General features: G+C 38.5%; 1 protein-coding gene and 1 long non-coding RNA gene across 3 annotated transcripts; one reads left to right on the plus strand and one right to left on the minus strand.

The window, feature by feature from the left end:
* Positions 1–1,275: 1,275 nt before the first annotated feature.
* LOC123510580 (transmembrane protein 59-like) lies at positions 1,276–21,614 on the minus strand. 2 transcript variants are annotated; one of them, XM_045265868.1, is made up of 6 exons: positions 21,443–21,614; positions 19,991–20,126; positions 18,505–18,599; positions 5,595–5,868; positions 5,121–5,257; positions 1,276–2,329 (listed from the first exon to the last, which is right to left on the minus strand). In XM_045265868.1, exons 1-6 carry the CDS (start codon positions 21,587–21,589, stop codon positions 2,180–2,182), a joined length of 939 nt encoding a protein of 312 aa, XP_045121803.1. In that variant the 5' UTR covers positions 21,590–21,614; the 3' UTR covers positions 1,276–2,179. The 2 variants fall into 2 exon arrangements, with proteins under 2 accessions (XP_045121803.1, XP_045121795.1); XM_045265860.1 differs by lacking the exons at positions 1,276–2,329; positions 5,121–5,257; positions 5,595–5,868 and adding exons at positions 10,122–11,731; positions 15,792–15,967; positions 16,292–16,565 and having other exon boundaries at positions 21,443–21,608.
* LOC123510696 lies at positions 3,434–6,859 on the plus strand. The gene is made up of 5 exons (XR_006676578.1): positions 3,434–3,734; positions 5,138–5,265; positions 5,597–5,893; positions 6,378–6,459; positions 6,842–6,859. It is a non-coding gene; the product is annotated as an uncharacterized LOC123510696 (long non-coding RNA).
* Positions 21,615–22,460: the final 846 nt, after the last annotated feature.

The following is a 22,460-nucleotide window of genomic DNA, read 5'->3' on the forward strand; positions in this document are numbered from 1 at the left end:
ACTGAATGATGTGTGTTGTACCATAGAGGGGGCTCAGTGATGTACCCTGAACCCCACCCACTCCCTTCACAGCACCACCACAGCACTAGAAGCTGTTGTGCTGCTCCTGTGCTCTCTATCAAAACACTGGCACTTTAAAACACCAATTTTCCAAACGTTGACCTCTCAAACACGCAAAATTTTGACATTATTTGAAGTCTTTGTTGGAAATGAATATATCGACTGGAAGGTTAAAAAGAGAGGAGGAGGAGGAGAAGAGGTATAGAAGGAGGAAGGCAAGAGATGACAAAAGCAAGAAAGGAGGAGGTGGAGGAGGAGAAGTAGAAGAGGAGAGGTGTAAATGGAGGAGGCAAGAGATGACAAAAGGAAGAAAGGACGAGGAGGAGGAGAATGACAAGAAAAGAAGTGTAAATGGAAGACAAGACAGAGAAGGAAGAGATGACAAAAAGAAGGAAGAAAGGAGAAGGAGGAAGACAAAAGAAAGAAGAGATGAGAAAAACAAGGAAGAAAGAAGAAAGGGAATGACAAAGAAAATGGAGACTGAAAAGAATAAAGAAAGAGAAAGAAGAGATGGAACAGAAAAAGTAAAGATAATGACAAGAAAGAAAAAAAAAAGCAAGATAGAAAATAAAATAAAAAAAACAATATATATAACAATTCAGAGACAAAAAAACACACAACGTTTTGAAAAGTGTTTGAAATTTAATGGCCACAGGTTTTGTCCCTCCTGAAAGTGTTTTACCTCAACTAGAAGGGCTCTGAACTCCCTCCTTGCACCCCTTCCAGCCCCACAAAGCTATCATATTTAACCCCCCCCCCTTCCTCCCTCTCTCCCTCTCATCCTGTTTTTTTGTGATTGAATTGACTGGTGAATATTGACTCTGTTTGTAATCAACCTAGAATAAACATTAAGTATCCATGCCTTGTTTTCTTGGTGGTGTGTGTGTGTGTGTGTGTGTGTTTGAATAGTTTTTTTTTTTTTTGTGTTTGTTTGTGTGTGTTTTGTTTTCTTGGGTGTGTGTGTGTGTCTTTGTTTTGTTTTATTATATTCTCTCTAACAACAACAACTACTACTACTACTACTACTACTACTACTACTATTACAATGAGTGGTAATAGTACATTCGTTATATAGTAATGGTATATTATTATCATGACACACACACACCTGAATATTCATTAATAACATTTTCTCTCTCACTCTCTCTCTTTCTCTGTTCTTTCTTTTATTCTCTCTCTCTCTCTGTCTGAATGGTACAAAGGAAACATCAGTAATTAAACTGAATAAATATATTTCCACTATAAGTCATATTGTCAACATCAAATGGTACAATATAATACTTGGAAAATAATAATAATGACAAATATGTGTGGCACCAAAATTACCTTAATATTATTCAAATCAGACACAGATAATAATAATATTCTTGTTTTATTTTTCTTTGTATCTTTGACAGGTAGAAAAAAGGTTTATCAGATCAAATACTTACGAGATAGATTATTTTATTCATTTATTGATTTATTTTTATGTAAAAGGGGGAAAAGCTGGCAAAAGGCAACAGAAAAATTTTAAATTATAAACAGAAGGCCCATGCAACTCAGTTGCCAGTCCCCTTGCAGGTCCGAGAGTTGGCCTAAACGAAGGGATAAACGTCTATCTTCATGTAGAGGTAAATATTTGAATTATCACAGGGTCACTGAATAATGATAAGAATATTAGTAATAAAAATCAAAGATATATAGAGAATATGTGATTTTGTTATTGTTATCACAGGGATACTATGATAATAATGATAATGATGAAAAATTATGATAGTGATAATAATGGTAATAATAATAATAATAATAATAATAATGTATTTTCTACATCACCTTAATTCCTCCTAGTCTTCCTCCTCCTCCTCTTTCTATTCTTCCATTCTCCTCTCTCTTATCTATAATTCCTCCTCTACCATACCACTTCTAGCTCCATCCCCTCCTCCTCCTCCATTATTCTTCCTATTTTTCCATTCTCCTCTTACTTCTTAATTATATCACTTATCATTATTTATCATATCCTCCTCCTCCTCCTCTTTTTTTTATCTCCTCTTTCTCCTTCATGTCAACTCTCATTTCATCTTCTCCTCCTCCTCCTCCTTTTGTTGTTCCCTCAACACCAACACCACCACCACCACCCTGACTAGACGTCACTGTCAGGCAGTTTGACCTTAGTGGGGAGTGGTGGTGCCTGCAGGTCATCCTCCTCCATCAGGCTGAGTCGGGTAAGGTCCTCAGGTCGCACTAACTTGATGGGCAGTGGGAGAGGGTCGGCCTGCACACTGAGGGCTTCCTGTGGGGATGGGGTGGGGAAGAGGTTAGGGTAGGTTAAGTTCTGAGGGTTTTTTGTCATGGCTTTTGTTGCCCTTGGCTGGTATACTATATTACGTTAAATAATAATAAATAAATAAATAAGTAAATACATGAATAAGGTTAGGTTAGGTTAATAATAAATAAATAAATAAATAAAAATTAAAAAGGTAAGGTTAGGTTAGTGTTGGATGTCCTCTTCCACATTGAATATTCTGAGTCTGATCTTTATGCATCATCTAAAGTAGAAACTTCAAGACATTTATGGTGAAGTTACATCACTAAATTTTATCTTTAATAAAGTTACAGCACCACTATCTCAACAGTGTATGCCACACCACCACCAAAACACACTCGCACCGATCGAAAACTTTAACACACACACACACACACAGTTAGTGAATTACACACACACACACACACACACACACACCACCACCACCACACCACCAAGGCATCCATGGGAACTGGCGACTTGGCGAGTGGCGCCTCGCCCCGCGTCGCCCGCCCCACCAGCCCCAGCCAGCCCCGCCCCTTCCCGCTACAGCTAAATGTTTTAGGACGTTTTTCGAGTGTTTTGCAGGTGTTAGAAGGTGCTTTAAGGACTCGCTATGTTGGAGTACGTGGCGTAGGTGGAGGTGGAGGGGTGAGGAGAAATGAGGGAGGGGAGTGGAATGGAGATGGTGGTGGTGAGAAAAGGTGCAAAAAACTACTTCGGCTCCACATCACGATTTGTTTTCGTTTATTATTGTACTTTGCAATGTTTTTGTATTTTACTTATTGATAGGAATGTAAATCAAGCTATAATCCGTCATAAGATCAAGTCTAGTTGTGTTTTGTGTTTCTCGTTGAAATAACACTTTCGGCATTTCATAATTTTCACATTTTTCAATTACCACGCCTAGGATTGTTTTGATGGTTGATATAAGACTAGAAAAATATGAAAAACATGACGCAAGTAATAACATTCCACAAAGTTTAGTCTAACTATTCGCATTTTCGAATTAAAAAATCTTGATAGTTCCGATATAGAAAACAAAAATCTTTATATGACGAGGAATCCGTGTTTTCTTTATTAGGCTGGAAAGCTAGTTTTTTGGTTATTTAGAATGTATAATATAAAGTCGTTTGGGAGTGGTTTCCATCTCGACATTATGGTGTGTTTTGGCGCATTATTTTGACAGATTGACCGCTGATTGGACCGCGCTCCGTAAACAAACCACCCGCTAAGGATATTATATTTTGGATACTAGTTAAATTAGTTAACGCATTTAAAAGTGTAGTAAATTTCAGTGTGGGTGCCTTTTTTCTTGAGGCGATTTTCAAAATGAATTACGTACGTAAATATTGGTCCACAGCTGGGCACCTCAGCTATGCCTTCCCCCCAGGTCAGTCCACCAATCTTTGCCTGCACTCCCCCTGTGTTTCCAGACCCAGAGAGTGAAGCAAAGTCAGAATCAACCTCCAACATAGATAAATAGCCATTACTGTGTTAAATAAGGCAATAGTTATGTATGCCCCCATTCAGACCGCCCGGCGCCCACCATGACCCGGACCAATACCCCTCCCCACGAGTCCCCATCCCTCCCCATGTCAATTCCTCAACTTTTCCTTAATGCTCAATGTTTCTCGGCCATTTCATGCTGCTCTCCACCGCTGGTACATAAAGTGTTCTAACAGGAGGAAGAAATAGAGGATGAGAGTGTGTGAGGGAGTGTGGTAGTAGTACCAACAGCAGTAGCAGCATTATTATCAGTGTGTGTGTGTGTGTGTGTGCGTGCGTATATATGTGTGTGTGTGTGTGTATTTCATTGACATCAGGAAGGGTTTATGGAGGTCAGAAGATTAATGGCCAGTCTTCACTATTCTAATCCCCACATGATTTTCTAAGGCTGCATAAAATCATCAAATAGTAACCAGAATGAATATGGAAATGCAAGTTGTGTGTATAATTAGACCATTGTAGTGACATTTGGAAGGGTCTAAAGAGGTCAGAAGATTAATGGCCTCAGTCTTCATTATTTTAATCCCCCACATGAGTTTTTGAAGCTGTATAAAAGCACCAAATAGTAACTACAGTAGAATGAATTTAGAAATGCATGATGGTACTGAAGGAAGTTAAACAATCATTGATGGAAGTTAAAATTACAGATATTTAAAGAGAACAAAATTAATCTGAGATGCAGATTTCAACGTTAAATTCCAAGCAGACTCAAACCCATTCAAATTCTTCCAAAATGCACCCAGACACTCTCAAATATGTTCAAACTCTCCCAAAACACACCCAAACACATTGAAATGCTCTCAAATATGCTCAAACTCTAAAATGCATGTGAATACAGTCAAACACATTAAAAAATCACCGTAACACACCCAAACTATCCATAACAGACTCAAATACACTCAAATGCACCTAAATACACTCAAACACACCCAAAACACAATAACTTACCCAAATGTACTCAATAACAGACTGAAATGCACTCAAACTCAAACACACATCCAAATACACCAAACACATCTAATAACACCCAAAAACACTCAAAGACACTCAAAACACACCCAAACAAACCCAAACACATACAAACACACCTAAAAAACACTCAAACACTAACACACCTAGATATATCCAAAAGACACCCAAATATGTCCAAAACACACCCAAAAATATCTCAAACACACCCATAAAACACTAAAAAATACCCCAAACAAACCCAAATAAACCCAAAACACACCCAAAAACATTCAAACACACCTGAAACACAGTCACTAACCTTTTGTGTCTTGGCAGGAGCGGCAGAACACACAGCAAAGATAACATAGAATGTGAAGAGAACAAGGACAAGTGCCGAGATAACAAACACCACTGATGGCTCTCCTGAACCCACCCCCTCGGCACCCTCGGAGGACACTGTGGAGGTTAGGTTAGGTTAGGTTGGGTTAGGTTGGGATGAGAATTGAAGGAGGTAAGAAAGAGGGAGAAGGAGAAAAGGAGAAAGAGAAGGAGGGAGAAGGAGAAAGAGAAGGAGGGAGAAGGAGAAGGAGAGGTAGAGAGGGAGAGGGAGAGAAAGAGAGAGAGAGAGAGAGAGAGAGAGAGAGAGAGAGAGAGAGAGAGAGAGAGAGAGAGAGAGAGAGAGAGAGAGAGAGAGAGAGAGAGAGAGAGAGAGAGAGAAAAGAAAAAAGAATGAAAGCACAAACTTAAAGAAAGAAAAATAAAGAAAAGAATAAAACAACAACAACAAACTTACAGAAACCAGGTACAGGTGGCGACAACTTTGCCCCATCAACACCATCACCACCATCAACCTTCACCTCCTCGTCAGCATTCAGCACCTCCACCAGGATCTCAGGGGGGCTCTCCACTGCCACGATGGAGTTGTCCTCGGCAGTGAAGTAAGTGACCAGGGAGGAGCGGACAATGTGAACAGCGCCAACCAAGGATGAGTACACTGCTCTCACTTGTACCAGAGGACTCAGAAGGTGGATAGACTGGTGTGACTCCTCTTCTTCCTCTTGTCCCTTCTGCAGGGGAGTGGAAGATGTGGAGGTCAGTGGATATGTGTTTTATTGGTGTTTTGCGGCTCAAAGTTGTGTTTTTTTCTTGTTTATTTGAGTGTTTTGGAGTTTTGAGGGATGATTTTTTTTTTTTTTTTTTTTTTATGTAAGTTTTTGTTTTGAGGGATGAAATTTGTTTTGTTTTTCTTGTTTTGTGGGTGAAATTTTTTTTTTTCTTTTTGTATTTTGGTGTTTTGTTAGTGTATTTGTTTTTATGTTGAAGGATGATTTTTTGTTTTTTGTTTTTTGTTTTGTGGGTGAATTTTTTTTTTTTTTCTTTTCTTTTGGATGCCTGAAGTGTTTTTTTGTGTGAGTTTTTTTTTTATTTTGTGAGGTAAATTTATTTATTTATTCATTTATTTATTTATTTATTTTTTTTTTTTTTTTTTTTTTTTGTTTGTTAAGTTAGGTGTTTTTGTGTGAGTTTTTGTGTTTTGTGAGTTAAATTAATTTTTTTTCTTGCTTTATCTGCTAAGGTGTGGACTTAAAGGGTGGATCGACTGGTGTGAATCTTCTTCCTCCTCTTCTTGCTTCTCCATGGTTGTGGAAGATGTGGAGGTGAGTGGAAATGTGTGTCTGTTCTTTCTAATTATTTTATTTTATTTTATTTTATTTTTTTTTTATTATTGTATTTTTTTTATTTACCATATTGTGTTTTACAGGAAAAAAAAATCTATGTTGGGGGTGTCCTGTCTCAATACCTATAGTCATCCAGTTTAGCCTTAAAGTCATGAATATTTCTTGCTTGAACCATCCACATTCATTCAAATTGTCCCATAGTGTGTGTGTGTGTGTGTGTGTGTGTGTGTGTGTGTGTGTGTGTGTGTGTGTGTGTGTGTGTGTGTGTTTCACTGTTTGATCTGCTGCAGTCTCTGACAAGACAGCCAGACGTTACCCTACGGAACGACCTCAGAGCTCATTATTTCTGATCTTTGGATAGGTCTGAGACCAGGCACACACCACACACCGGAACAACAAGGTCACAACTCTTCGATTTACATCCCGTACCTACCCACTGCTAGATGAACAGGGGCTACACATGAAAGGAGACACAACAAAATATCTCCACCCGGCCAGGAAATCGAAGCTCTGGTCCTCTGGCTTGTGAAGCCAGCGCTCTAACCACTGAGCTACCGTGTGTGTGTGTGTGTGTGTGTGTGTGTGTTTGTGTTTACATAGTTGTTCTTTTACAGGGCCTGGGCTTTACGCTTGTGTGGCCCTCTCTCCATATCTACACTTATCGTTTTTTTTTCTTTAAATTTATGAGGAATTGTTGGCACCAATTCCTCACTGAAACTGTTCCAAGTTTCAATACATCTTTGCGGTAAACTATGGTTTTTTTTTTTTTTTTACATCTCATCACAGAATATGATGTGTGATGTATTCTTGTGACCCGTACATACATACATACATACATTTTGTGTGTATTATATGACATTATAATCCACAATCTCAAAAAATGATAGAAATAAAGACCCTATTTTTTTTTTCTTATTCATACACACTCAAGTATAAACAATGGTTATCTTGTGACCCCATTCATACATACATACATATAGTGTGTTCCAGGATACACTCCCTTCCCCCCGTCCTTCCTCTCCCTCTCTAGACACTTCCATGATCCCAGATAAATTGTATATAGAAATTAAATAGATTCAAAATGGACATCTCTTAAAAGAATTCTGCAACACTCCATTTATGTGTCCTGTGGTTGAAAGGGTTGGTACTGTGTTGCTGTAATACAACAGACACTGTCTTCTGGTGTTATGTTGTTCCTGTATTATTTATTGTAGAATTATTTTTACTTATTTATTTATTTTTTGAGGTATTTATGAATTTTGTGTTGACTTTATGTGGTTGCAATACAATTGACAATGTGTTCTTGTATTTTTGTGTTTGTTTTATGTTTATTATTATTATTAATATTATTATGATTTATTCATTTATTATTTTTTTTGTCAGGTATTTATTTTGTGTTGAGCAATTATCAAGAATGGAATTTTCATGGCTGCAACACAATAGACTGAGAGTTATTGTGTTCTTGCATTGGTTTTATGTTGTGTATTACATTATTATTATTATTATTTATGCTTTTATCTATCTATATATATATATATATATATATATATATATATATATATATATATATATATATATATATATATATATATATATATATATATATTTTTTTTTAGGTAGTGTATTTATTTTATTTTGTGTTGAGTGGTGTGTGATGTTTATTCACTCAGACGAACAAGACTTTATTTCACTCAATACACTAATTTCCCTTTTATTTTTGTAATTTTGTTATTAACTATTTAATTTCACTCAGATACACAATTTTGTTTCCTTTTTTTTCATTCTTTCATATTATTTCTAGTTTATTTCACTCATGCACCAAAATTATTTCCTTTGTTTTCATTATTTATTATTGTTTTTCAGTTAATTTCAATCAAATATATTTATGTTTTCTTTTCTTTTCAGTGTATTCTTTATTATTTCAGTTTATTTCACTCAGATATTTTTTTTCATTATGTTATTTTTTTTTTATCAGATAATACTTTTTTTTTTTTTCATTTTCCAATTTATTTCATTCAGATAGCACCATTTATTTATTTAATTTTTTTTTGTCTTTTCTTTTGATGGTATTCATTATTATTTCAGCTTATTCATTCATTGTGTTACTTGTCATTGTATTGGTGAGGTGTATATCAATTTCTACTTAGTGTACGATGATCTTTACTATTTACGAACCAGATGACTATTTCTATTTCCCCTGTACTATTTACGAAGCAGATGACTATTTTCCCTGTACTATTTTATGCCTCGGCTTCTTTAATACTCTTTTACAATGTGTCGCAGTCAGTAAGCAAGTAATTCTTAAATACTGTATATGTTTATGGAAATGTCAAATGCTCATGTTTTCCTTGTTTTTCTTTTGTATTTCTATAAGTGTTTGGCGGTCTAAGTTTGTTGTGGGAATTATTGAAGAGGGACGTTCCTTTTTTGCTGTGAAGATAGTGGGGGTCGATCTTATTTTATTATTATTTTATTTCATTTATTTACTTTATTTTCTTCTTTGCTTTCTATCAAAACACCGGCACTAAAACACCAATTTTCCAAACGTTGACCTCTCAAGCACGCAAAATTTTGACGTTATTTGAAGTCTTTGTTGGAAATGAATATATTGACTGGAAGGTTAAAAAGAGAGGAGGAGAGGAGGTATAGAAGGAGGAAGGCAAGAAATAACAAAAGCAAGAAAGGAGGAGGTGGAAGAGGAGAAGTAGAAGAGGAGAGGTGTAGATGGAGGAGGCAAGAGGAAGAAAGGACGAGGAGGAGGAGAATGACAAGAAAAGAGGTGTAAATGGAAGACAAGACAGAGAAGGAAGAGATGACAAAAAGAAGGAAGAAAGGAGAAGGAGAAGGAAGACAAAAGAAAGAAGAGATGAGAATAACAAGGAAGAAAGAAGAAAGGGAATGACAAAGAAAATGGAGACTGAAAAAAATAAAGAGAAAGAAGAGATGGAACAGAAAAAATAAAGATAATGACAAGAAAAGAAAAAAAAAAAGCAAGATAGAAAGTAAAAAATAAACACGATATATTTAACAATTCCGAGACAAAAAAACACACAACGTTTGGAAAAGTGTTTTGAATTTAATGGCCACAGGTTTTGTCCCTCCTGAAAGTGTTTTACCTCAACTAGAAGGGCTCGGAACTCCCACCTTGCGCCCCTTTCACCCCCAAGCTACCATATTTATCCCCCCCTCCCTCTCTCCCTCTCATCCTGTTTTTTTTTTTGTGATTGAATTAACTGGTGAATATCGACTCTGTTTGTAATCAACTTAGAATAAACATTAAGTATCCATGCCTTGTTTTCTTGGTGGTTGTGTGTGCGTGTGTTTGAATTTTTTTTTTTTTTTTTTTTTTTTGTTTGTGTGTGATTTGTTTTCTTGGGTGTGTGTGTGTGTGTGTCTTTGTATTGTTTTATTATCTCTCTCTAACTACTACTACTACTACTACTACTACTACTACTACTACTACTATTATTACAATGTGTGCTACTAGTACATTCGTTATATATTAATGGTATATTATTATCATGACACACACACCTGAATATTCATTAATAACATGTTCTCTCTCTCGCTCTCTCTGTTTCTCTGTTCTTTCTTTCATTTTTTCTCTCTCTCTCTGAATGGTACAAAGGAAACATCAGTAATTAAACTGAATAAATATATTTCCACTATAAGTCATATTGTCAACATCAAATGGTACAATATAATACTTGGAAAATAATAATAATGACAAATATGTGTGGCACCAAAATTACCTTAATATTATTCAAATCAGATACACATAATAATAATATTCTTGTTTTATTTTTCTTTGTATCTTTGACAGGTAGAAAAAAGGTTTATCAGATCAGATTATTTTGTTCATTTATTGATTTATTTTTATGTAAAAGGGGGAAAAGCTGGCAAAGGGCAACAGAAAAATTATAAATTATAAACAGAAGGCCCACTCAGTTGTCAGCCCCCTTGCAGGTCCGAGAGTTGGCCTAAACGAAGGGATAAATGTCTATCTTCACGTAGAGGTAAATATTTGAATTATCACAGGGTCACTGAATAATGATAAGAATAATAGTAATAAAAATCAAAGATATATAGAGAATATGTGATTTTGTTTTTGTTATCACAGGGATACTATGATAATGATAATGATGAAAAATGATGATAGTGATAATAATGGTAATAATAATAATAATAATAATAATAATAATAATAAGTATTTTGATAAAGTATATAAAAGTTGCATTATCCACAAAAAGAAGACATGTGAATTATAATAGAAAAGTAAAAATGAGATTTTTTTTTAAATGAATAAAGTAACAAGAGTAATAATAATAATAATAATAATATTATTAACAACTTTTTTTGTCACTTATAACAATCAAAGCAGAAGATATTTTTTCCCAAACATTTTAAAAAGTTACAATATTTTTTTTTTTAATTTTATCATTTTTTAAAGCATTGCAAAGAATAATGGGAAAAAAATTGATAAAATATACTTTTAAAGACAATACTGTGTTGCAATGGGAGAGCAAAGTACATGACACTTCTGCACTGCTCTATTACCTTGAACAAGCCTTATGACACACCCTGTACTAGCAAAGTTGAAGATAAGGTAAATAGAAAGACCATCACCACCACCACCACCATTATCACTACTACTACTATCTCTCTCTCTCTCTCTTCCTATTTTTCTTATTATTCCATTACCTCCTCCTCCTCCTCCTCCTCTTCTTATTATTCCCTTTCCTCTTCATCTTGTAATTCTTCCACTTCCTCTTCTTCCTTCTCTACATCACCTTAATTCCTCCTAGTCTTCCTTCTCCTCTTCTTTCTATTCTTCCATTCTCCTTTCTCTTATCTATAATTCCTCCTCTACCATACCACTTCTAGCTCCATCCCCTCCTCCTCCTCCATTATTCTTCCTATTTTTCCATTCTCCTCTTATTTCTTAATTATATCACTTCTCATAATTTATCATCTCCTCCTCCTCTTTTTTTTTTTTTATCTCCTCCTCTTTCTCCTTCATGTCACACCTCTTATTTCATCTTCTCCTCCTCCTCCTCCTTTTGTTGTTCCCTCAACACCAACACCACCACCACCACCCTGACTAGACGTCACTGTCAGGCAGTTTGACCTTAGTGGGGAGTGGTGGTGCCTGCAGGTCATCCTCCTCCATCAGGCTGAGTCGGGTAAGGTCCTCAGGTCGCACTAACTTGATGGGCAGTGGGAGAGGGTCGGCCTGCACACTGAGGGCTTCCTGTGGGGGTGGGGGGGGAAGAGGTTAGGTTAGGTTAAGTTATGAGGGCTTTTTGTCATGGCTATTGTTGCCCTTGGCTGGTATTCTATATTACATGAAATAATAATAAATAAATAAATAAGTAAATACATGAAAAAGGTTAGGTTAGGTTATTAATAAATAAATAAATAAAAAATTAAAAAGGTAATGTTAGGTTAGTGTTGGATGTCCTCTTCCACACTGAATATTCTGAGTCTGTTCTTTATACATCATATAAAGTAGAAACTTCAAGACATTTATGGTGAAGTTACATCACTAATTTTTATCTCTAATAAAGTTACAGCACCACTATCTCAACAGTGTATGCCACAGATGATCAATCAGATTCTCTTCGATAATTCTTCCTGCAGCTGATAAAGAATCAGTAACAATTCCATTGCCTGTATTGCAACAGCTGTCTTGGGAAGTCCTGCTGTTCTCACACTCCTTTATATACTTATGACTTTTTATCATTAGACACAATAAGAAGTGGGGGCAGAAAGAGTCATGGCTCATAACAACATAAATCATGAAAACACACGCGCACCGATCGAAAACTTTCACACACACACAGTTAGTGAATTACACACACACACACACACACACACACACCACCACCACACCACCAAGGAGTCCATTGGAACTGGCGACTTGGCGATAGAGACGGGCAGAAACCGGTTCCGGAACCGGTTCCGGCGATTCCGTCGAGAGAACTAAGGAACCGGTTCTCTGCTTGTGGAACCGGTTCTTTGGAAGCCAATGGAACCTCTAACGCCTCGAGAGTCGAGACTTTCCGAGAGGCTGTGGGCAAGAAAAGGCTGTGATTGGCTTTCATGGATGTTGCCATCATGCGGCTTATCATTTCCTGCGCAAATGATTGGTCGCGAGCTCGTGACGTCACAATTTTAGTGGCCACATATATACCTTCACTCTCCCCGACGCCTCAGTCGAGTCAAAGCTTTCAGGGGGGGAACCCGTGCTGTTCATCAGCACGTATATGAACTTTTCGATGTAATAAAGATAAGTACTTACAAATATTTCGGCAAAAGAGTATAACATCCATATATTGTTTGCAATTATTCCTACACAAACAACGTCAACAAGTTGAACTTGCATTGACAATGCATGTATGGCGATTCCTCCCATTGGTACAGATAATTATTAAGTGGTATAGAACTCCGTAACTACACCAGCGGAGGCGTCACTCAAACAAACCTAAACACTTCGATCTCTCTTGTATAATAATAATGAAATAATGATAATAATAATAACAATAATAATAACTAAGAAAGAAAAAAAAAGGGAAAAAAAAAGGTGACAGGCACTGGCAGTGGCAGCGCTCGAGGCTCCTCCGTCAGCAGAGGAACATGAGGTATAGCATGATCGAGAAAGCAGCGGCTCCCAGCCGCTCCTGGAGTCGGCTTCCTGACAGCCAGCCTGGTGGTAAGCGTCACGCGAGAATCGTCCAGGACTAAGGGAGCCGGCACCGGCTCTCTGATTTACAAGAGAGAGAACCGCTAAGCGATCTCTTACCGGCTCCAGTGCCGGAAGAGATCGCTTAACGGTTCCAGGCGTGAGTAGTAGGTGCTGCGCGCGGGGCTGAGCACTGATTTACTTTACGGAACCGCCGGAAAGAATCTACAGCTTCAAGAGGTAGGGAGCCGGAGGACGGAGGTCATGGGGTACCGGTTCCGGAACCGGTTCTCGCGATTCCGTAGACACTCGGAGCCGGAACCGCCGATTCCCAAAATAACGGTTCTTGCCCGTCTCTACTTGGCGAGTGGCGCCTCGCCCCGCGTCCCCCGCCCCACCAGCCCCGCCCCTTCCCGCTGCAGCTAAATGTTTTAGGACGGTTTTCGAGTGGTTTGCAGGTGTTAGAAGGTGCTTTAAGGACTCGCTATGTTGGAGTACGTGGCGTAGGTGGAGGTGGAGGGGGGAGGAGAAATGAGGGAGGGGAGTGGAATGGAGATGGTGGTGGTGAGAAAAGGTGCAAAAAAACTACTTCGGCTCTACATCACGATTTTTTTCCGTTTATTATTGTACTTTGCAATGTTTTTGTATTTCACTTATTGATAGGAATGTAAATCAAGCTATAATCCGTCATAAGATCAAGTCTAGTTGTGTTTTGTGTTTATCGTTGAAATAACACTTTCGGCATTTCATAATTTTCACATTTTTCAATTACCACGCCTAGGATTGTTTTGATGGTTGATATAAGACTAGAAAAATATGAAAATCATGACGCAAGTAATAACATTCCACAAAGTTTAGTCTAACTATTCGCATTTTCGAATTAAAAAATCTTGATAGTTCCGATATAGAAAACAAAAATCTTTATATGACGAGGAATCCGTGTTTTCTTTATTAGGCTGGAAAGCTAATTTTTTGGTTATTTAGAATGTATAATATAAAGTGGTTTGGGAGTGGTTTCCATCTCGACATTATGGTGTGTTTTGGCGCATTATTTTGACAGATTGACCGCTGATTGGACCGCGCTCCGTAAACAAACCACCCGCTAAGGATATTATATTTTGGATACTAGTTAAATTAGTTAACGCGTTTAAAAGTGTAGTAAATTTCAGTGTGGGTGCCTTTTTTCTTGAGGCGATTTTCAAAATGAATTACGTACGTAAATATTGGTCCACAGCTGGGCACCTCAGCTATGCCTTCCCCCCAGGTCAGTCCACCAATCTTTGCCTGCACTCCCCCTGTGTTTCCAGACCCAGAGAGTGAAGCAAAGTCAGAATCAACCTCCAACATAGATAAATAGCCATTACTGTGTTAAATAAGGCAATAGTTATGTATGCCCCATTCAGACCGCCCGGCGCCCACCATGACCCGGACCCATACCCCGCCCCACGAGTCTCCATCCCTCCACATGTCAATTCCTCAACTTTTCCTTAATGCTCAATGTTTCTCGACCATTTCATGCTGCTCTCCACCGCTGGTACATAAAGTGTTCTAACAGGAGGAAGAAATAGAGGATGAGAGTGTGTGAGGGAGTGTGGTAGTAGTACCAACAGCAGTAGCAGCATTATTATCAGTGTGTGTGTGTGTGTGTGTGTGTGTGTGTGTGTGTGTGTGTGTGTATTTCATTGACATCAGGAAGGGTTTATGGAGGTCAGAAGATTAATGGCCAGTCTTCACTATTCTAATCCCCATATGATTTTCTAAGGCTGCATAAAATCATCAAATAGTAACCAGAATGAATATGGAAATGCAAATTTTGTGTATAATTAGACCATTGTAGTGACATTTGGAAGGGTCTAAGGAGGTCAGAAGATTAATGGCCTCAGTCTTCACTATTTTAATCCCCCACATGAGTTTTTGAAGCTGTATAAAAGCAACAAATAGTAACTACAGTATAATGAATTTAGAAATGCATGATGGTACTGAAGGAAGTTAAAATTACAGATATTTAAAGAGAACAAAATTAATCTGAGATGCAAATTTCAACGTTAAATTCCAAGCAGACTCAAACCCATTCAAATTCTTCAAAAATGCACCCAGACACTCTCAAATATGTTCAAACTCTCCCAAAACACACCCAAACACATTGAAATGCTCTCAAATATGCTCAAACTATAAAATGCATGTGAATACAGTCAAACACATTAAAAAATCACCGTAACACACCCAAACTATCCATAACAGACTCAAATACACTCAATTGCACCTAAATACACTCAAACACACGCAAAACACAATAACTTACCCAAATGTACTCAATAACAGACTGAAATGTACTCAAACTCAAATACACATCGAAATACACCAAAACACATCTAATAACACCCAAAAACACTCAAAACACACCCAAACAGACCGAAACACACCTAAAAACACTCAAACCCTAACACACCCAAATATATCCCAAACACACCCAAATATGTCCAAAACACACTCAAACAGACCAAAAAATACCCCACACCCATAAAACTCAAAAATACCCTAAACACACAAAAAAATACCCTAAACACACCCAAATATACCCAAAACACACCCAAAAACATTCAAACACACCTGAAACACAGTCACTAACCTTTCGTGTCTTGGCAGGAGCGGCAGAACACACAGCAAAGATAACATAGATGGTGAAGAGAACAAGGACAAGTGCCGAGGCGACCAACAGAGGGGGTGGCACTCCCAGGCGCTGAGACACACACCTCACCACTGATGGCTCTCCTGAATCTACCCCCTCGGCACCCTCGGAGGACACTGTGGAGGTGAGGTTAGGTTAGGTTAGGTTAGGTTGGGTTGGGTTGGGGTGAGAATTGAAGGAGGTAAGAAAGAGGGAGAAGGAGGAGGAGAAAGAGAAGGAGAAGGAGAAGAAGGAGGAGATGGAGAGGGAGAAGGAAAAGGAGGAGAGGGAGAAGAAGAGAGAGAGAGAGAGAGAGAGAGAGAGAGAGAGAGAGAGAGAGAGAGAGAGAGAGAGAGAGAGAGAGAGAGAGAGAGAGAGAGAGAGAGAGAGAAGAATGAAAGCACAAACTTAAAGAAAGAAAAATAAAGAAAAGAAAAAAACAACAACAACAACAAACTTACAGAAACGAGGTAGAGGTGGTGACAACTTTGCCCCATCAACACCATCACCACCATCAGCCTTCACCTCCTCGTCAGCATTCAGCACCTCCACCAGGATCTCAGGGGGGCTCTCCACTGCCACGATGGAGTTGTCCTCGGCAGTGAAGTAAGTGACCAGGGAGGAGCGGACAATGTGAACAGCGCCAACCAAGGATGAGTACACTGCTCTCACTTGTACCAGAGGACTCAGAAGGTGGATAGACTGGTGTGACTCCTCTTCCTCCTCTTGTTCCTTCTGCAGGGGAGTGGAAGATGTGGAGGTCAGTGGATATGTGTTTTATTGGTGTTTTGTGGCTCAAAGTTGTTTTTTTCTTGTTTATTTGAGTGTTTTGGGGTTTTGAGGGATAAAATTTGTTTTTCTTGTTTTTTTTTGTTTTATTGTAAGTTTTGTGTTTTAAGGGACGAAATTAGTTTTTTCTCGTTTTGTGGGAGAAATTAGTTTTTCTTTTTGTTTTTTGTTGGTGTTTTGGTGTATTTGTTTTTGTGTGAAATTAGTTTTTTTTTTTCTTTTAGGTGTCTGAAGTGTTTTTTTTTTTTGTGGGATATTTTTTGTTCTTTTTTTTTTTTTTTGTTAAGTTAGGTGTTTTTGTGTGAGTTTTTGTGTTTTGCGAGTTAAATTAGTTTTTTTTTCTTGCTTTATCTGCTAAGGTGTGGACTTAAAGGGTGGATCGACTGGTGTGAATCTTCTTCCTCATCTTGTTGCTTCTCCATGGTTGTGGAAGATGTGGAGGTGAGTGGAAATGTGTGTTTGTTCTTTCTAATTATTATTTATTTTATTATTTTTTTTTTACTGTATTATTGTATTTACCATATTGTGTTTTACAGGGAAAAAAAATCTATGTTGGGGGTGTCCTGTCTCAATACCTATAGTCATCCAGTTTAGCCTTAGTCATGAATATTTCTTGCTTAAACCATCCAATTTCATTCAAATTGTCCCATAGTGTGTGTGTGTGTGTGTGTGTGTGTGTGTGTGTGTGTGTGTGTGTGTGTGTGTGTGTGTGTGTGTGTGTGTGTGTGTGTGTGTGTGTGTGTGTGTGTGTGTGTGTGTGTTTTCCTAGTTGTACTTTTACAGGGCCTGGGCTTTACGCTTGTGTGGCCCTGTCTCCATATCTGCACTTGTCCAATTTTTCTTTAAAGTTATACACACTCTTTGCTGACACTACTTCCTCACTCAAACTGTTCCAAGTCTCAATACATCTTTGCGGGAAACTTTATTTGTTTTAACATCTCTCAGACATCTTCCCTTCCTCAGTTTTTTTTTTTTTTTTTTTTTTTAGTATGTAATCTTGTGTGTGTGTGTGTGTGTGTGTGTGTGTGTGTGTGTGTGTGTGTGTGTGTGTGTGTGTGCGCGCTATGGTATTGGTGTCCTATCTCCATATATGTAGGTGTCCAGTTTACCCCTAAAGTCATGAATATTTTTTGTTTGAACCAGTGTTTCATCTTAGTTGTTCCATATTTATGTGTTTCTATTTGGGAAAACTATATTTTTTGATGGCCCTTCTACAACCAGTCTTTTTTTTTTTTTTCAATTTCCTGTCATGTTCCCTTGTATCTCTTGAGTCCCACACCAATAAGTCTTCCTTCTCAACTATATCCATCCCTTCCATTTCTTCTATATAACAATTAGGTCTCTTCTTTCTCTCCTCTGTTACAATGGTGGAAGTGTTCATCTATTTAATCTGTCCTCGAAGGTTAGGTCTCTCAAACTTGGAACCATTTTAGTTGTTGCTCTGAATCCTTTATATCTTCCTTACACCTTTCTTGTTATGTGGTGACCATATAAGTGCACCATATTCAAGTTTAGGTCACATCATGTACTCCATTAGTTTTTCACCATCTCTTCATCTACACAAGTAAATGCCCACTTCATTTCTTTCTTAGTAACTCAAATGTTTCTCCAACTATATTGTTGATGCATTTTTCCCCAGTGATACATTGTCATTTATTGTAATGTCCATATCTCTTTCTCCAGTTTTCTGAATTTCTACTCCTCCAATTCTTTAATGTGTTTTTCTAGTGTTATATATATTTTTCCTTGCTAGCCGTTAAACACCTCCAAACACCAGTAAACAACAAATACTATTAAAACAACACTAAACACCTCCAAACAATATTATAACACCTCCAAACACCACCAGCACTGCCAAAACACCAGCAAACACCAGCAGACTTACTTGTTTCTTCTCCAATCTGCTCGTTTCCTGCGCCTCACAGCCAAACTTGCAGGCCACAGTGTTGCCAGACGTCTCATTGTAGGCATCAACACAAGCTAAGAGGGAAAACACAAAAAGGATTAAGAGTCAGTGTTGGGGTTTCTGTCTGCAACACAAGCTAAGAGAGGAAACTTAACCCCTTCAGTATCATGATGTGTTTTCATATTCATTCTGGTTACTACTTTGGAAACTCATGTGGGGATTAAAATAGTGAAGACTGTCACCATTAATCTTCCGACTTCCATAGACCCTTCCTAATGTCAGTAAAATGGTCTAATGATACAAAAACTTGCATTTCCATATTCATTCTGGTTATTATTTGGCAATTTTATACAGCTTCAGAAACTCATGTAAGGATTAAAATGGTGAAGGCTGTGGCCATTAATTTTCTGACCTCCATAGACCCTTCCTAATGTCAATAAAATGGTTTAATCATCCACCGATCTCAAGGTAAAAATGTGTCCCAGAACTGAAGGGGTTATGAGTTGTTGTTGGTGATTTTTTTTGGTACAACACAAGCAAAGGAGGAAGAAAACTTAATGCTTCAAACACACACACACACACACACACACACACACACACACACACACACACACACACACACACACACACACAGTTGTAAACAATTAGAATGAACTTGATGAGGAGGTTGTAATGGCTGAGACTGTGCATACTTTTAAGAAGAAATTTGATAAAAGATATAGAGACAGGATACCATGAGATTACTCCCCTCCCGCACATGCGCACACACACACACACACACACACACACACACACACACACACACACACACACACACAGAGGTAGTGTAGTGGTTAGCATGCTCGACTCACAATCGAAAGGGTCGGGTTCGAGTCCCGGGAAGCAGCAAGGCAAATGGGTGTGGCTCTTAATGTGTGGCCCCTGTTCACCTAGCAGTAAATAGGTACGGGGTGTAACTCGAGTGGTTGTGGCCTCGCTTTCCTGGTGTGTGGAGTGTGTTGTGGTCTCAGTCCTACCTGAACATTGGTCTATGAGCTCTGAGCTCGCTCCATAATGGGGAAGACTGGCTGGGTGACCAGCAGGTGACCGAGGTGAATCACACACACACACACACACACACACACACACACACACACACACACACACACACACACACACACACACACACACCCGGTAGCTCAGTGGTTAGAGTGCTGGCTTCACAAGGCAGAGGACCGGGGTTCGATTCCCCGGCCAGGTGAAGATATTTGAGTGTGTCTCCTTTCACGTGTAGTCCCTGTTCACCTAGCAGTGAGTAGGTACGGGATGTAAATCGAGGAGTTGTGACCTTGTTGTTCCGGTGTGTGGTGTGTGCCTGGTCTCAGGCCTATCCCAAGATCGGAAATAATGAGCTCTGAGCTCGTTCCATAGGGTAATGTCTGGCTGTCTCGTCAGAGACTGCAGCAGATTAAACAGTGAAACACACCATTGAAGCAGGATTCCTTGGGTGTCCTGAGAGGTCCTATGGCATTTTTTTGGCCCAGTTTCTCACCGAATGCCACAAACTCAGTGATGGTGTACAGGCGACACCCACGACTGCACGCCTGGCTCTCGTCGCCACCCTGGGATGAGACAGTGCCATATTAGTGCCAAAGAACTAAGCAGATGCTATAAATATGTGCCAAATGACTAAAGAGGTGCTAAATAACTAAAAATGAAGGTGCCAAAGATTTTTAAAGTGGGGAAACAACTAAAAATAGTGTCAAATTAGTGCCATAGAACTAAAGAGGTGCCAAATTTTAGTGACAAATAGCTGAGTGGTGCTAAATAACTAAAAGGTGCCGAGTTTTAGTGCCAAATAACTAAACAAGTGCCAAATTAGTGCCAAATAACTAAAGAAATGTAATTTTTTGTTCCAAATAACTCAGCAAAGCAAGTGGCAAGTAACTAAAAAGTGCCAAATAACTATAAAGGTGACACATTTGGAGACAAATAACTAAAAAGGAGTCAAATTTTAATGCCAAACAATTTAAAAGGTGCCAAATAACTAAAAGATGCCAAATACTATAAAAGGAGCCAGATACAATAAAAGATGCCATACACTATAAAAGGTGCCAAATATCAGTGTCAAGTAACTAAAAAGGTGCCAAATAACTAAAAATGTAGTGCCAATGAACTTATGGTGCCAAAATATGAGTGCCAGTCTATCTATCAAGGTGCCAATGGATAAAAGTGCCAGATATTACAGTGCTAAGCCACCAACACCACTGACACCCTCCTGCTGGTGCCAAAAAGGTGCCAAACTGAGTCAAATTAGTTCTTATGACACTGGCACTTTCTAACAAGGTGCCACTGGAAAACATGGTGCCAAATTACTAAAACCCTTCTAATAGTGTCAAAATTGGTGCCAACTAGCTTATTTGAGAGAGAGAGAGAGAGAGAGAGAGAGAGAGAGAGAGAGAGAGAGAGAGAGAGAACAACTAACACCATTGTCACCATTCTATTAGTGCCATCATTTATGAGAGAGAGAGAGAGAGAGAGAGAGAGAGAGAGAGAGAGAGAGAGAGAGAGAGAGAGAGAGAGAGAGAGAGAGAGAGAGACTAACAACTAACACCATTGTCACCATTCTATTAGTGCCAAAATTGGTGCTAACTATCATTTATGAGAGAGAGAGAGAGAGAGAGAGAGAGAGAGAGAGAGAGAGAGAGAGAGAGAGAGACAACAACTAACACCATTGTCACCATTCTATTAGTGCAAAATTGGTGCCAACTATCCTTTATGAGAGAGAGAGAGAGAGAGAGAGAGAGAGAGAGAGAGAGAGAGAGAGAGAGAGAGAGAGAGAGAGAGACCCGCTCGTTCACTCTCACTTCTCCAAACTTTCCCTACACCATTGATAGGCCCTTGTCAAATGTCTCTTATTTTCTCCCTATTTCCTCACGTCAGGGTTGGTGTGGGGCGCGTAGGACACCAGACAGGACTCCTCACATCCTTTAGGGTCCCCGAGGAGTCCTTGGAATCCCCCCAAGGCGCCGCTCAGGGAGAAAAGTGAGAGAAGGGCGAAGAAATTCCAGGTAGTCGACGCCATCTTGAACAATTTGTTTTTGATAATCCTCTTCCTCCTCTTCTTCTTCCTCCTCCTCCTCCCCCTCCTCTTTCTTCGCTCTCTTTCCTTCTTCCTCCTTCTCTTCTTCTTTTTCTCTTTTTTTTCCTCCTCTTCCCAGTTCTTTTTTATCTTCTTATTTCTTCTTTTTCATTGAGTTCTGAAGTCATTTATAAGGATTCGAACACAGTTTATGCAATGTTTTTTCTTCAGAGAGAGAGAGAGAGAGAGAGAGAGAGAGAGAGAACGTGTTATTAATGAATATTCAGGTGTGTGTGTGTGTGTGTGTGTGCGCGCCGTGATAATGATATACCATTGATATATAACGAACGTACTATTAACACGCATTGTAGTAGTAGTAGTCATGCATTGTTGTAAGTAATAGTCATTGTTGTTGTAATAGCATAGTAAGTGTATGACTAATAGTAAGGAAGCTTGTCCTTTGAGATGACTAATATTATCGCTGTTATCTTCACGCGCAGTTGGGATTAACCTTTTCAGTAGCATGACACGTTTCCTTAATTTTGCTTATTATTTGGTGATTTTATACAGCTTCAGAAATTTAAGTGGGGGATTAAAATGGTGATGATTCCGGCCATTTATCTTCTGACCTCCATAGACCCTTCCTAATGTCAATAAAATGGTCTAATCGTACAAAAGAAAAAGATAAAAATGCGTCCCAGTACTGAAGGGTTAAGATGAGAATATAATATATCATATTAGACCTAAAATATTCAGTGAAACTTCAAATACACACTAGTAATTCAACCTTTAAATAAAGAAAAGGATGATAATAGCAACACATAACAACATAAGGATTTAAAGCAATGAAATATAAGGCAAAATAAAGCGAATG

This window comes from Portunus trituberculatus, chromosome 4 (genome assembly GCF_017591435.1).
Source record: "Portunus trituberculatus isolate SZX2019 chromosome 4, ASM1759143v1, whole genome shotgun sequence".
NCBI classification, from domain to species: domain Eukaryota; kingdom Metazoa; phylum Arthropoda; class Malacostraca; order Decapoda; family Portunidae; genus Portunus; species Portunus trituberculatus.

Coding starts and splice junctions, on each gene's coding strand:
- LOC123510580 (XM_045265860.1), bottom strand. CDS start 21,589: ATGGCGTCGACTACCTGGAATTTCTTCGCCCTTCTCTCACTTTTCTCC. Junction 18,600..19,990: donor CAAGGAATCCTGCTTCAATG/GTGTGTTTCACT, acceptor TTTCCCTCTTAG/CTTGTGTTGATGCCTACAAT. Junction 15,968..16,291: donor ACCACCTCTACCTCGTTTCT/GTAAGTTTGTTG, acceptor TCACCTCCACAG/TGTCCTCCGAGGGTGCCGAG.